The following is a 15,829-nucleotide window of genomic DNA, read 5'->3' on the forward strand; positions in this document are numbered from 1 at the left end:
CCCAGCGCGAAGGAGGGAGCAGCCTGCAGAGGAATGGCACCGCCCACACTTTCCGTGCCGCTGACGACAACAGAAGCGGACAAAGAAACAAGATGCAGCAAAAAGACACAGAAAACAGACAAACGGGGGGGGGGGGGGAATCTAAAAAAAAAAAGAGTTCGGATGAAGTGTATTGGGAAGTGCATTGGAATGTTTTAAAAAGTAAAGTGGCATATGACTGACTCATTTTTTTTTTTTAAAGATTTATTTTTATTTATTTAATTCCCCTCCCCTCCCCCGGTTGTTTGTCTTCAGTGTCTTGCTGCGTCTTGTTTCTTTGTCCGCTTCTGTTGTCATCAGCGGCCCGGGAAGTGTGGGCGGCGCCATTCCTCAGCAGGCTGCTCCCTCCTTCGTGCTGGGCGGCTCTCCTTATGGGTGCACTCCTTGCGCGTGGGGCTGCCCTACACGGAGGACACCCCTGTGTGGCACAGCACTCCTTGCGCGCATCAGCACTGCGCATGGGCCAGCTCCCCACGGGTCAAGGAGGCCCGGGGCTTGAACCGCGGGACGCCCTAACCACTGGGCCAAAGTCCGTTTCCCAGACTGACTCATTTTTAAAATGGATTCTTAATGGCTTTTCAGAGAAGAATTTGGGGCTGGGCAGGAATGGAAGCTTGGAGACTAGTTAAGAGATTGTTGGAGAGAAGACATACCAGTGGCATGGACTAGGTAAAAATGAGTGCAGTGAGAAGTGGTTGGATTTAGGATATTACTGATGGATTGGGGTGAGAGAGAGGGAAGAATCTAGTAAAGGGTTTTTTGCTTAGATAAGTAGAAGAATGGAGTTAATATTTACAAAGATGAGGAAAGCTATTGTAGAAGCATATTTAGGAAGGATATCAAGATTTCAGGTTTTGATGTTAATTTTGATGTGACTATTAGATATCAAAGTGATTTTGTTGAGATAGGCTGATAAATGACTCTAGAGTTCAGGGAAGAAATCTGGGAGAACATAATTAGGTAGTTTTCAATAGGTACATAGTATTTAAAACTTTGTGGTTACATGAATTCACCTAGTAATAGCTGGAGGGGAAAGAAGCCATGGATTGAGCTCTGGGGTATTCCATTGATAGAAAGGAGAGGAAGATTCATCAAAAGAGACTGAGAAGGAATAGTCTATAAGGATAAAGGAAAATAGAATTTTGACTATGAAAGTGAAACAATGAAATTATGTGAAGGATAGAGTGATAAACTATTAAATGCTATTGATGGCTGAATTGGATGAAAACAGAATTGACACAACATGGTTTTGGCAACCTGGAGATTGTTGGTCACCTTGGTAAAAATAGTTTCAGTGGAATAGTGAGATGAGAAGCCTTATTGGATTAAGTTCAAGAGTATAGAAAGTGAGGAAGGAGAAGACACAATAAGGTGGGGTAGTGAGTGTGGGATCAAGGAAAGGTCTTTTTAAAAAAATTTTTTTTCTATTTTGGAGACAGGTAGAAGATAAATGCAGGCCCATAGTCTTGAGTAAGCAAGGTATAAGGTGTATGCATTGTACAAGGGCTAGCCATAGATGGGAGGAAGGATAGTTCACCATGTAAAAGGTAGAGTATATAGGGACAGATGGAAGAGGCTGGTAGATTTGATGATGAGAAAATAAAGACATCCTTTTCTGACTTGCTATTTTCTCAGTGAAATAATAAGCAGGGTCATCAGCTAAAAGTGACATGGGAGAGGAGATATTGGAAGTTTGAAGAAAGCAAAGTTTTGAAATAGTGGACTGAGGTGAATTAACTAAGAAATATATTATTGGAGTGCTCAGCCCTTGGAAACCTGTGGTCATAGATTTAAAGTGAGATTTTTCTGCATGTTCATGTGTTTTTCTGAAGATATTTTAAATCCTTGTACAGGTACAGAGTGGGCAAGAGTTGGATTTAATCAAGATGGGGGATAAAGGGACAAGGGAGTTGAGGTTTGCAAAGGAGAGATTATAATAATAATCATGTTATTTAGCTGGGAAGAAAGGAAGTGGAGGAGTGATTTATTTTGAAAGTAGATACACTGAATGAATTGGCAGTCCCAGGGATTATGAAAGAGTTGTTTTAGAGTGGAATAATGTTATTAAGTATCTTGGGAGGTATAGCAGTTTGGCATTGTTTATGAATTCCAAAAGTAGATATTGGATTATGTTTATAAACTGCTCTGTTCCTCTGGGCATTAAATTATAATTAGGTCTTTGAGTGGGCCATGTCAGTAGGACATTGAGTCCCCATTCCCTTGGTTGGCAGGGACTCACAGAGAAACCACACTGCAGAGAAGGGAGGTTGAAGTTTTTTGAACTGGTGTTCGGAAAGTAAACACACAGAGAAGCAGACATGTGAAGAAGGAGAGAAATCTCCTTTAAACATAGGCAGAGGCCTTGGGAGTGGAGATGAGCTGTTTGCCTGATAGTCTGCAGCTGGCCTTGTGGAGAAAGCAGAGCAGCTGAGCCCAAACAGAAAGAGCCCTGGGAAGAGAGGAACTCGGGTAGCCTGTACCCTGGCAGATGTCAGCAGCCATCTTGCTCTAACACATGGCAATAGACTTGCTTTATGGCCTGGTAACTATAAGCTACTATCCCAAATGAATACCCTTTATAAAAGCCAACAGATTTCTGGTATTTGGCTGACTAATACAAGAGGTTAAATAGCAGGATGTTGGAAAATAAGATTTTGGGAGTAGTGGAATAATTGATCTAGGGCACGACTATGGAAATGAGAGGCTATTGTGGGATGGAGGGCAAAGATTATTAGAAGCTGGACTATTCAGATGATAATGGTGGCAGCATAGTGCTGGAGACAAAAGTTAAAACCTTGAATGAATCAATATGGTGACATAAAACATTCCTGGAAAAGTCTCCCCTAAGAAATAACTAATAAAAGGACAATTCCCACTTGCTTGTTACTCTGGAGAATGATAGAGACTAGAAAAGGACTCCACAAATGCTGAATCAAAGAAGAAAAACACCAAAAAAAAAATAGATCTATGACCCAGAACTCCCAATCCCCGCCCCCACTCAGTCTTGCACAGCTTAAATGCCACACAGAGGCAGCATGAACTGGTTGTTCCTGATGAAATGCAGACCACAGAACCACTCTCAGCAGTGAGCTAGAACCCCATGCATGTCCAGGCACAGGGACACCAGTCTGCAGAGACCCAGGGTGGAATATAAACAGATGTCTAGCACATGCATACTAAAAGGCTCCCAGGAAATAGAAGAGACTGTGGCAGAACTGTTATTAAGAGGTACACACAGTCAGCCCAGTCTGATTGCCAGATCACCTAAACAAAAAAAAATTGTTTTTTGAATTGACCCAGTCTGTCTTCCTGGAATGGGATACCCTAATGGGGAAGTAACCAGAGGCAGAAAAGCCTCTCAGTGGAAAAAAAGAAAGGGTGGTGGGACTGAACTGCTGTAAGAAAGGATAGGTCCCAGAACTGGAAAGTGTAATAGAAAGGAGGCACTGAGTGAAGGAGAAAACTTAAACAAATCATCAGAGCTGAGGAGAACATTCTGTACAGAAACAAATAGAACAGATCAGTATTCCCAGAGAAGGAATAGAGGAAAGGAAGCTTTCTCCTGGAGGTAAAACATATAAAAGGGTAATCTTAGTTTGTACTTGCCCTGGGGCAAGAATCATATACAGAAGACCTGAGAAAATCTGAACAGTTAAACACTGGCTACTGTAAAGATCTAAAGTTGGACCTAGCATGGAAGTAGAACCTTAAATCATGGTCAATCTACAGTAAAACCCTAGGCAAGAGGGAGAAACTGACCTTCAAAATTAGCACATCAAAATAATCAGATGCCTAGACTTCAGCAAAAAATTACAAGGCATCCTAAGAAACGGGAAGATAGGTCTTAGTGAAGGGAACAAATTAAAACTTTCAGAGGAGACTTACAGACTTTGGAACAACTAGTCAAAGAAGTTCAAACAAATCTAAATCAGTTCAAGGAAAGAAGGAAAATATGGGTAAACATAAACTAATGGTAGATATAGAGCTAAAGGATATAAAGAAGGCAATGTGTGAACAAAAAGAACTAGAAAGTTTAAAAAGAGGGAGCGGAGGACAACCAGCAAGATGGCGGTGGAAAGGAGCACTTAGAGTCAGCTCCTGCTACAGGGCAGTTAGCAAACACCCAGAGGTCTCTGAAGCTAGCTGAAGCACCTGTTTAGGGGATCCAGGAGACCAGAAGAGCATCCTGCCATGTCTTTGAAGGAGTGGAAGGATATATTTAAGATACAAAAGAAAAACTTCCAGCCAAGAATCTTATATTTAGCAAGATTGTCTTTCAAAAATGAGGGTGAAATTAGAATATTCACAGATAAACAGAAACTAAGAGAACTTCTAAGCAAGAGACCAGAATTTCAGGAAATACTGAAGGGTATGCTAGAGCCTGAAAAGAAAGGACAGGAGAGAGAGGCCTGGAAGAGAGTCTAGAAATGAAGATTATATCAATAAAAGTAACTGAAAATGTCAAAAGAGTGATGAAAATAAAATATGACAGATAAAACTCAAATAGTCAGGAATAAACTTAACCCATGATATAAAGTACTTGTATTCAGAAAACTGCAACTCAGTGTTAAATTAAAAAAAGCCCTAAATAACTGGAAGAACATTCCATGCTCATGGATCAAAGACTAAATAACTTTAAAATGTCAATTCTACTCAAATTGATATGCAGATTTACTGTAGTCCCGATAAAAATTGCACCAACATTAAAGAAAAAATTGACAACACGATCATTAAATTTTTTGGAAGGGTAAAGAGTCCTGAATAGCCAGAAACATAATAAAAAGGTAAAGTTAACCCTCATCTCCAGAGTTTAAATCATAATACCTACCTATAGTGGTAAAAACAACATGGTACTGGCTTAAAGACAGACACAATAGACTAATATAACCAAATTTATGGTTCAGAAACAGACCCTCACAGGTATGGGCAAGTGATTTTTGACTAGCCTGTCAGAGTCACACAGCTCAGGCAGAACAATCCATTCAACAAATGGTGTTGAAAAAATTGGACATCTGTAGCTCAAGGAAGGAAAGCGAACCCCTATGTCACACCTTATCCAAAAACTAACTCAAAGTGGATCAAAAAACTAAAAGTAAAAGGAAGAACCATAAAACTTCTGGAAGAAATTGTAGAAAATATGTTTAAGACCTGGTGGTAGGTGTTGGATTCTTAAAGGAGATAGAGAAAGACTGAGTGGACTACTGATGTTTAATGTATGTAGAAGTTTTATTTAGCTTTACTGTAAAATCGTGGAATTGGATAGAGTGGACGTTAACACACAGTGAGTAACAGCTAGTTTATAAATGGGATGTGACTGAAAATGATAGTCTAGTTATATAAATGCCAATTGATAGAATGCTTGAGAGTAATCTAGGAACTGGATAGCACAGTAAACCAAGAGGTGGGTGAGAATTGTGGTTGATGGTACAGATGTAAGAGTGTCCTTTGTTAGCTAGAACAAATGTATATCATTACTGCAGGGTGTTAGGAATGTGGAGAAGCATGGGAAAAATACAGCTGGAGTGACTCTGGACTGTGGTTAATAGTAATAATATAATATTCTTGTCTATGCAAAAGATGTACTGTGTTGATACTGAGGTAGTGTGGAAAATGTGTGCCAAATGTAAACTATGGACATGGTGACAATCAGATGATACTATTTTATCTGTAGTAAATGACACACCACATTCTGGTGTGTTGATGGAGGGGTGTTGTTTGGGAATATTACACATGAGCATGATAGTTTTGTAAGTTTACAACTTCTGTCATATAAAAATATATTTAAATAATAATAATAGGGTGGGTTGGGGGAAAACACACCAAATGTAAGGTAAGGGCTATGAATAGTAATAAGATTTTGACAGTGTTCTTTCATAGCCTGTAGCAAACGTCTCATGACAATGCAAGGTGTTGGTGGAGGGTTGATGTATGGGACCCCTAGAGGATGTTAGACATGCTTGCTTTGTAAGTTCACAACTTTTATTATACATTTAATTGTTTATGTATGTTCATATACAAATGATACAAAGATAATAACAATTGGATTGGTTAGGGCAGAACTACTTTGTTTAGTAGTAATATTTTGACAATGCTCTTTAATGATTAGTTAAAAAAGTTTAAAAACAATGCAAGCTATTGGTGGTGTAGTGAGATGGTATGTATGTTTGATGTTATATATGTTTGTTTTGTAAGTTCACAACTATTATACACTTCATGTATGTTTATGAGTGATATATTTCAATAAATTAAAAAAAAAAAGAGGAACTGTATGTAGTTCAAGGTATTGGGCACCTCCCACATGGGAGTTCCTGCGTTCAGTTCCTGGGTCCTCCTAAAAAAACAAGACAGGACACACAGCAGACAGCGAGTGCAAAAACAAGATGTAGATGATAAATAAATCTTTAAAAAAAGTCAATTGGAGTAATTCTTTGGTAGTGTAATTGGCTCAAGCGGTTGGCCACTTGCCTCCCACATGGGAGGTCCTGGGTTTGGCTCCCAGGGCCTCCTGAGGAAGCTGAGTGGACAATTAGTAGACAGATGAGGGAGTTATCTCAAGTGGGGGGAGGGGAGTAAAAATTAAAAAATAATAAGAATATTAAAAAAAGAAACCACACATACACACTACAGAAAGTTTAAAAAGAAAATACAAATTATAGGGATGAAAGGCACAATAATGGTGATTAAAAATATACTGAGGCTTACAACAGCAGATTTGATCAGAAGAAAGAATGAGTGAACTAGAAGATGGAACAGTCAGAAAATTTCAGGCGCAGAACAACCAATAGGGAAAGGAATAGAAAACATTGAGTAGTGTCTAAGGGACGGCATGAAGCATATCATCATACATATCATAGTATTATCAGCAGGAGAAAAGAAGTGAAAATGGGGAGAAAGGATATTTGAGGAAATAAAGACCAAATGTTTCCCAACTCTTACGATAGACATGAATCTACATGTCCAAGAAGCACACCGTACTCTGAACAGAATAAACCCTCTTAGACCTACTAAAAAGACACACTAACCAAAATATAAAATGCTAAAGATGGAAAATTCTGAAAGCACCAAGAGAAAAATGATTCATCATATACAAGGGATCCTCATTAAGAGTAAGTGCCAATTTCTCATCAGAAAGTACACAGGTGAGAAGACAGTGATATGATAGATTGAATGTACTGATAAAAGAAAAACTCTCAGTCAAAAATTTTTTATCCAGCAGAACTTAGAAACAAGAGGAAATTTAAAATATTCACAGATAAAGAGTCATTGAGAAGAACAAGTGTAGTTCAGTGGTTGAGTGCTATCTTCACATGTATGAGGTCCCGGGTTCAATCCCTGGTACCTTCTCAAAATAAAGGATTATAAGAAAATACCGTGGAGCAGGTGTAGTTCAGTGGTTGAGCCCCTGTTTCCCTTGTACGAGGTCTTGGGTTCATTCCCTGGTACCTCTTTTAAAAAAAAGTGAAACATCATCACCAAAAGACCTGTCTTACAATAATAGTTCCTAACGGGAGTCCTTCATGTTGAAAGGAAAAGACAGGAGAGTGGCTTGGAGCAGTATGAAGAGGTGAAGAGCCTCAGAAAAGATAGTTAAATGGGTAAAGGCAAAACTATTAGTACTGTATCCTTAACATAACTAATATTTAATTTATATAAAAGAATAAAATCATGGAATAGAATACGAAATAGTCATATTTCTTGACAATGGACAAATGAAACAAAAATATGGAAGTGGATATGACTCAAGCAGTTGAACTCCCACCTCTCACATGGGAGGTCCTGGTACAGCTCTCTGTGGTCATATTGTTCTATTGTCTATCTTAGCCTTAAGTGTTTACCCTTCCTAATAATCTTCATTTCTAAACTCTTCTCCAAATCTCTTGCCCTTGTTTTTTCCTTTCAGGCTGCAACACCTCCTTTACTATCTCTTACAAATCTGATCTTTTGGTAAAATATTCTGTCAGTTTTCATTTGTCTTTGAAGACTTTGGATTCATCCTCATTTTTGTATGACAGCTTTCCCAGTTTTCAGTACCTTAAATTCATTGTACCATTTTATACCACTTTATTCTCTCCTCCATCGTTTCTGATGAGAAGCTGGCACTTAATCATATCAAGTTTCCTTTGTATATGATTCTTTGCTTTTCTCTTGCTGCTTTCAGAATCCTCTCTCTATCTCTGATATTTGTCATTCTGAATAGTAGGTATCTTGGGGTAGGTCTGTTTGGATTTATTCTATTTGGGGTACATTCTCCTTCTTCAATGTTGATATTTATCTCTTTTATAAGGGTTGGGAAGTTGTCAGTTCTTACGTCCTCAAATATTCTTTCTGCCCCTTTTTTCTTCTTCAGGGACACCAATAATGTGAATGTTTGTTCTTTCTGTGTTGTCATTCAATGCCCTGAGACTCTGTTCCATTTTTTCCATTCTCTCATTCTGTTCTCCTGTCTTTTGCAGTTCAGATGTTCTGTCTTCACAATCTGTAATTCTGTCTTCAAGCAATTCAAATCTGCTGTTATGTGCCTCTAATGTATTTTTCCGGTCTTCAAATTGTTCTATATGCTATCCTAGTGTCTTCTAAATATCCTTTATTTCTTTAGTTATATTTTCTTTAAATTCTTTGAAGTGATTCAGGATATTTGGTTTGTTCTTTTGGCTGGGCCATCTCTTTTTGTTTCCTAGTAAGGTTTGTAATTTTTTGCTGCTGTCTGGGCATCTGAATATGTTGGTGTATTTTCTCTGATGGCTAATTTCTCTCTCTTGCCTATTGGTTCCCCCCCCCCCCCCCCCACAGCTCTTCTTTGATATTTGGTTCTACTTATACTTGTCTTTAAAATTGCCCAGCTTAAGTTTTCAGGGTCAGGGCAGGGACTCACTAGTGGGGCACATATTTTCTCCCAGGGGTTGGATACAGAGAGTGGGAATAGTTTTTGTCAATGCAGTTTCTACACCGTCTAGCAGATGGCACACCTTTCCACAGAGGTGTTTCAGTCTTGGCTTTCCTGTGTTCCTATGTTGAATCTCCAAGATCAGAGATTCTTAGTGGGCTCTGCTGGCTGAATTCACTGAAGAGAAGCACCACGACCCTCCCTCCCTTTTCCCTTGAAACATCTGACAGGGAGGAAGATATTTCTTCCTCTCTCAGTCAGCTACAGTGAGCCAGCTTAATATCTTGGGGGTGGCATAGAGTTCTTTCCGGCTGCCACCAGGGCTTGGTAACCCACGATTGTTGTTTTGGCTTCTTTGTCTCTCTGTCCCTCACCCCTCTGGGAGTTGTATAGCACTCTCCTTGTTGCTGATCCTCAAAGCAGGTCCTTCAGACAGCTTTTGGCTTTCTCCATTGTTTTTGTGAGAGCATTCAGCTCTGCCTGTTAGTCCATCGCCATCTTCCTACAGTTCTTCCCTGTCACATTTTTAACTTTTACCATATGTCATACTTTTTCATTATTATTATATCTGTTATGGTGTGTTATTATAGCAATTCTGCTTAGGGTTCTGGGCAAAGTAAATTGAAAACTTTCTGGAAAGGATTCACTATTATAGATGCCATTAGGAACATTTGTGATTTATGGGAGGAGTCAAAATAATATTACAGGGAGTTTGGAAGAAGTTGATTCCAACCCTCATTGGTTGGCATTGAGGAGTTCAAATATTCAATGCAGGAAGTAAAGAAATAGGGAATTAGAAAAAGCAGTTGAGCCTAAAGATGTGACTAAATTGCTGTAATCTTATAATAAAACTTGAGTAGATAAAGAGTTACTCCTTATTGATGAGCACAGATATTTTTTTGATATAGAATCTGCTCATGGTGAAGATGCTGTGACCATTGTTAAAATGAAAACAAAGGATTTAGAATATTGCATTAAGTTAGTTGATAAAGCAGCAGCAGGGTTTGAGAGGATTGACTCCAATTTTAAAAGAAGATCACTATGAGCAAAATGCTATCAAACAGAGAAATCTTAGTGAGAGGAAGGGCCAATTGATGTGGTAGACTTCACTGTCTTATTTTAAGAAATTGTCAGGAAGCAGATGTGGCTCAACTGATAGAGCTTCCATCTACCATATGGGAGGACCTGGGTTCAATCTCTGGGGCCTTCCGGTGTAAAAGAAGAGTAAGTGTGCCCACGCGGCAAGCTAGTGCCCACGCGAATCCCCACGTGGTGAACCAGTGCCCTGCACAAGTGAGTCACACAGCAAGATGATGATACATCAGAAGAGAGACAAGGGGAGAGTCAAGGTGAAGCGCTGCAGAAACCAGGAACCCAGGTGGCGCAATTGACAGGACACCTCTCTCCCAATCAGAGGTCTCCAGGATCGAATCCAGGTGAATCCTAGAGGACAGAAAATGAGAAGAGAAGACAACACAGGCAGCAAAAACAGCAGGGTGGGAGGAGGGGAAGGGGGGGAAATAAATAAAATAAATCTTAAAAAAAAAAATTGTCAAAACCATCCCTGCTTTCAGCAGTAACCATCCTGACCAGTCAGCTGCCATCAGTTTTGAAATATGACCCTCCACAGCAAAAAGATTATGACTTGCAGAAGTCTCAAGTGTTGATTAGCATTTTTAAGCAATATCTTATTTTTTCATTAAGATGTGCACATTATTTTTAGACATAATGTTATTGCACACTTAATAGACTACAGTATAATATAAACATAACTTATATATGCCCTGGAAAATAAGAAACATTTGCGTGACTTACTTTATTGTGTAGTTGTCTGGAAGCTAACCTGTACTATCTCAGAGGTATACCTGTATAGCAAGAAACATTTATTAAGTCCCTGCTGTGAGCATAAAATGGCTTTAAGCACTGCCAGGTGTAGGTTAAGACAAGAGGCACATAGGATACAAAATTTAAGGAAGTACTTGCTCTCAATTGTGCAAGTTCAGGCTCAGTATTTGCACAGTCTTGAGAGTGAGTTCCTTCTTAAATTTTGTGCCGAGGTACGTCTCTTGCCTCACTGCAGTACTGATCCTGGTGTTAGGTATGGGGAATATACATAAATATAGATAAAACATCAATCTCAATTCTCAAGGAGTTATCAGTCTGGTGGGAGAAGAGAACAAGCAGGCAATCAGCAATATGACAAATATATCAAGAGTTGAGAGAGAGCTATGTAAATTAAACTTTAGAATTAGGGAAAGCTTCTTGAACTAAGAGCAGTTTAGTGGCTGGATGGGGTGAAGCGGAAGGAGATAGACTGTTTCACGCAGAAGCTGCATGTAGAACTGAGGGTTTGATCCCCCTCCCACTATCTCCATCCAAGGTGCCTCATACCTGGAGGGCTTGTTTAAAACACAAATTTCTGGGCCATACCAGAATTGCTTATTCAGTAGGTAAAATCTGTGCAGAATTGGTGAAAGGTTATTTGTAAATCTTTGGAAGTGTACAGAAATAGTAAAAGCACATCACAGTGTTTATAGCTAGCATTGCTAATATATGGGTATGATAGTGATTGAAAGGGAAAATTTAAGGTTATGTATATTGCTGTGGACTATAGTGTATAGCTAGATATTAACAATCGTCTATTAAGAGTTAAAAAAAAAAAGGAAATACGATAAGTAAAAGAAACTAGACAAAAGGTACTCCCTGTAGTTTAACTCCATCTATACAAAATATAAATACAAATAAATTAGACAGACAGAAACAGAATGACAGCTAGATAGAGAAGAACAGAGAAATAGAGAGGTGATTATTAAGGGGTAGAGTTTTTTTGTTTATCATTATCAGAGTAATGAAAATGCTTTAATATTGATGTAAAGAATGCACAAATATGTGATAATACCAAATACCACTGAGTGTACACTTTGAGTAGATTGTATGCTTTATGAATATGTATCAGTAAAACTGATCTTAAGAAAAAAACCAATACAAATTTCTGGACCATACTACTAGTTTCTTATTCAGTAGGTCTGAGGTGATGCCTGGGAATTTGCATTTCTAACAAATTCCTACATGATGTCGATGCTGCTGCAGAAGAAGCACACTTTGAGAATCACTTCTTTAGTTAGTTTGCAAATAGATACTGCTGGCTTTTTTTTTTGGAAGGCAGTTGTTGAGAGTTGTGACTAATGAAGAAAACAAACTCTAGATGTAGATAGAAATTGATGTTGAAATTAATCCTGAAGCTGTGGATAATCATTGAAATATTTTAAGTAGGGTTGTTTTGATCCAATTTGTGTTTTCCAGGGGTGGTTCTTGAAGCAATGTAAAGAATGGATTGAAAAACAACAAGGCTAGAGAAAGAAAGATTAGGTAATTGGCTATTTTAGTCATCTATATAGGAAGTGATGAGAGCCTTTTGCTAATGACAGGCAAGAGAGCTTGAAAGAGGCTGAGCTGAGAGGCATTAAGAAATTGTAACTGATAGGATTTTGGGATTGGTTGTGGGTAGGGACAGAGGATGACACAGATTTTAGGTATCTAGGTAGAAGGTTATATTTTTCATTAAGATAGTAGATAAAATAACAGCAGCAGGTTTGGGGAGAGTGGTAGATGGGATATTGTAGTTGTCAACAAGTAAATAGTAATTATCCCTCAAGAAAAGTACATAGGCTGAGAAGCTGAAATTTGGACACCAGCATCTTAAGGATGGCCAGAAGAGTGATGGGGAGAATCAGAGAATGAGCGTGGGGAGAATAAGTTTTAGAAACTCATGATAATTTTAAAGGGTCTGGAACATGTATCTAAAAATTAAAGTGCTGTATAGTTTAAGAATTTAATTTGGAAACAAATTTAGCCTGTGGGTCAGTATTTATGTATTTATGGGTAAATATAAATAATGATGGTATTCCAGTGAGCCAGATGATATGGATATTAGACTAACTTTAGGTTATCATTGAATCCTCCAGGTCCTGTTTGTAGCAGTTCTTCAATAAGAAATGAATTATCAGTGCATCACAACAGTGGACAAAAATCTGCTAAAAAAAAAAATCAGTCATCTAAGAATATTAGGGAAAAAACTCTTCCACTTAAAAGACAGAAAAGAGCTACTCAAGGAAGCTCAAGCACACAGAAGAAGTTTTTAAATGCTGAAGATTCTGGAGGTATTACTGGCCATAATGAAATTTCCAGGTGTTTCCAGAATAAGTCATTGGAAAATGACAAGATTGACCTGGCCAAGAAGAAAAATCTTGATCATTCTGGGTAATGTCTCTTATGTGTACAAATAGAGTTGTTTTTGTTGGTTAGTATATATTTGGGTTAAACCATTTAGAAAACAGCTAGCAAAGAGATGTTTGGATGTTCTCTTGCTCGGTAGGCTGACTAGGAGTATCAAAAATAAAAAAACAATTTCACTTGTTGATATAATTGTCCAGAAAACTATGGTAGATTAACTATAGAGCAAAGTGATTAACTGCCTGTAGGTAATGTTTCCCAGTGTCCTTCTTTCAGCGTTTCTATCTTATTTAGGCCAGATATGCAACATTGCTTTCATCACAATTTTCAAATTAGATTTCTTGGTAGATCCTTGAATAAGGTTTCTTTTCTAAGCTCATCGTAAGTCCTGGAACCTGAATAGGGTGATCTGATTTTTGGTATAGCCAATATTACATTATATTGTCTACCCACCTGTGTATTATTTCTGGAAGAAATGTCTTATGGTAGGGGGGTTTAAACAGTTCTGAACTTTAATTTTCATAGAGTTGCAAGAAGCACACAGGATCCAGACTGTTCAGATGGTATTGAGACTGCACAAAATGTCCATGTAAAGTCTCAAGACACGTGCAAGACACCAGTAGAGTCTAATGTGGATTCTAAAGAGCCTGAAACTTCAGTTTTGGAAGAAAGGTATGCATATGTCCTAAGAATTACAAGAATTATTCACTGTGTTAGTTACCTATTGTTGCATAACAAATTATCCTACAACTTAATTTTTTTTTTCTAAGATTTATTTCTCCCCACCCCCTCATCATTTGTACTTGCTGTGTCTGTCTGCCTTGTTTTCTTAGGAGGCACCAGGAACCCATATGGAAGGACCGCCGATATGGAAGGGAGAAGCCTAATCTCTTGAGCCACCTCTGTTCCCTGCTTTGTTGTGTCTTTCATTTTGTTTTTCTTTTTGTGTCATCGTGTTATGTCAGCTTGCCATGCCTACCTGTTGCGTCAGCTTTCTGTCTTGCTTGTCCTTTTGGGGAGGCACCGGCAACCTCTGCTCCCTGCTTTGTTGTGTCTCTCATTATGTTTTTCTTCTTGTGTCTCTTGTGCCAGCTTGCCGTGGCTGCCTGTCAAACCAGCTCACTGTCTTCTTTAGGAGGCACTGGAAACTGAACCAGGGACTTCATCCCATGTGGTAGGCGGGACTTTAATCACTAGAGCCACATCCGCTTCCAAACTTAAAACTTAATTTTAATATTGTTAGTAGCTTACAAATCCTTATTGTTTCATAGTTTGTGTGGGTCAGAAATCTGGGATTTCTTGTGCAGAATTCAATGGGTAAAATATTATCAAGTTACTGTTTTTTTTTTTGAAAAAAGGAACATGTGTAAATATATGTGTATATGTGTGTAAGGGAGGTTTAATTTTGTATGGAAATCTGTTTCATACATGAAGTTAAGGTTTTTTCCCTTGCGCAAATTCTGAGATTAGCTAAGAAATAAGAATAACAAAAACATTCACAGGACAAACTTAGTATACTAAACCATGAGAAAAAATGTATTCAAAGAATATTCGCCATCCAAACACTTTTAGTAATATCACTTTAAATATCTTAAAATAGAGAAAGGAGACAGATTTGTTAATATTTTCTGGACCCACAATCTGAGAGGTGAAAACAACTAAAACTGAATACCCTTTTAAATTAAATATAAAAATAAATAATCTCTTTGATGTTTCATCTATATGAATAATAAGCTTAAATACTAATTCTTCAATTAGGACTAATGTTACATCAACTTGAATTATAAAAATACATATTTTTCAATCAAACAGGTTGGTATGTCAATTAGGAAGAAGTTTTTTAATCTAAATAATTGTGTTTGTATAGTTTAAAAAAATGAAAGCCAGTTTTCAAGTTCATTAGTAAATTAGGATTTGGCTCAGTGAATATTTATTGAAACTATTGCTATTACATTTTTCATTCATCACTTTACAGTGAAATTTTAAAAAAATTTAATGAAGTATATCACTCATACATAAACATACAGAAACAATAAGTATAAACTTACAGTTGTGAACTGTTATGAAATGTCACCGCTGAACTAATAGTAACTACCCATTAAACTCTAATGCCATTATTATACAAAAGGAAATTTGAATAGGAAATGTTGGAAGTGTATAACCTGGCTGATATTCAAAGGAATCCACATTAAAAACTAACAACACTTTATATTGACAGAGGTATTAGAAATTATTAAATAAACATTCATATCCTTTGACCTATAGACCTCATTTTTAGAAATTTATGTTAGGAAATATTTAAAAGTAGGGATGGGGAGAAACTGAACATAAGGTGTTATTTATTTCAACATTGCCTGTAATTGCAAAAAAATAACTACTTACATGTGCTGCAGAAAGAAAATGGTTATGCCATTATATGTTAATAAGCAATTATATAACATATATATTCCAGGCACTGTACTAATCTTTTTATTTAATTAATTTATTGAAGTATATCACTCATACATACATAAACATACATAAACATTAAGTGTATAATAATAGTTGTGAACTTACAAAACAAACATATATAGCATCATGCAGGACTCTCATAACTCACCCTACCACTAATACCTTGCATTGTTGTTAAACCTTTTTAACTAAAGATTGAAGAGCAGGGAAACGGACTTTGGC

At 37.6% G+C, this 15,829-nt stretch overlaps 1 protein-coding gene across 6 annotated transcripts in view; it reads left to right on the forward strand.

Moving 5' to 3' along the window:
* Positions 1 to 15,829, forward strand: part of CENPC (centromere protein C) — a 151,681-nt gene that overhangs the window by 47,387 nt on the left and 88,465 nt on the right. For all 6 annotated transcript variants that reach the window (XR_011649236.1, XR_009185932.2, XM_004466867.5 and 3 more), the window contains 2 exons: positions 12,889 to 13,183; positions 13,682 to 13,828. Coding sequence is in view for 4 of the 6 variants with exons in the window: in XM_004466867.5 (XP_004466924.2) it covers positions 12,889 to 13,183; positions 13,682 to 13,828 (442 nt within the window). In the remaining 2 variants the exon portion in view is untranslated. The remainder of the gene's footprint in view (positions 1 to 12,888; positions 13,184 to 13,681; positions 13,829 to 15,829) is intronic.

The sequence above is a fragment of the Dasypus novemcinctus genome, chromosome 1 (assembly GCF_030445035.2).
Source record: "Dasypus novemcinctus isolate mDasNov1 chromosome 1, mDasNov1.1.hap2, whole genome shotgun sequence".
In the NCBI taxonomy this organism is placed as follows: Eukaryota; Metazoa; Chordata; class Mammalia; order Cingulata; family Dasypodidae; genus Dasypus; species Dasypus novemcinctus.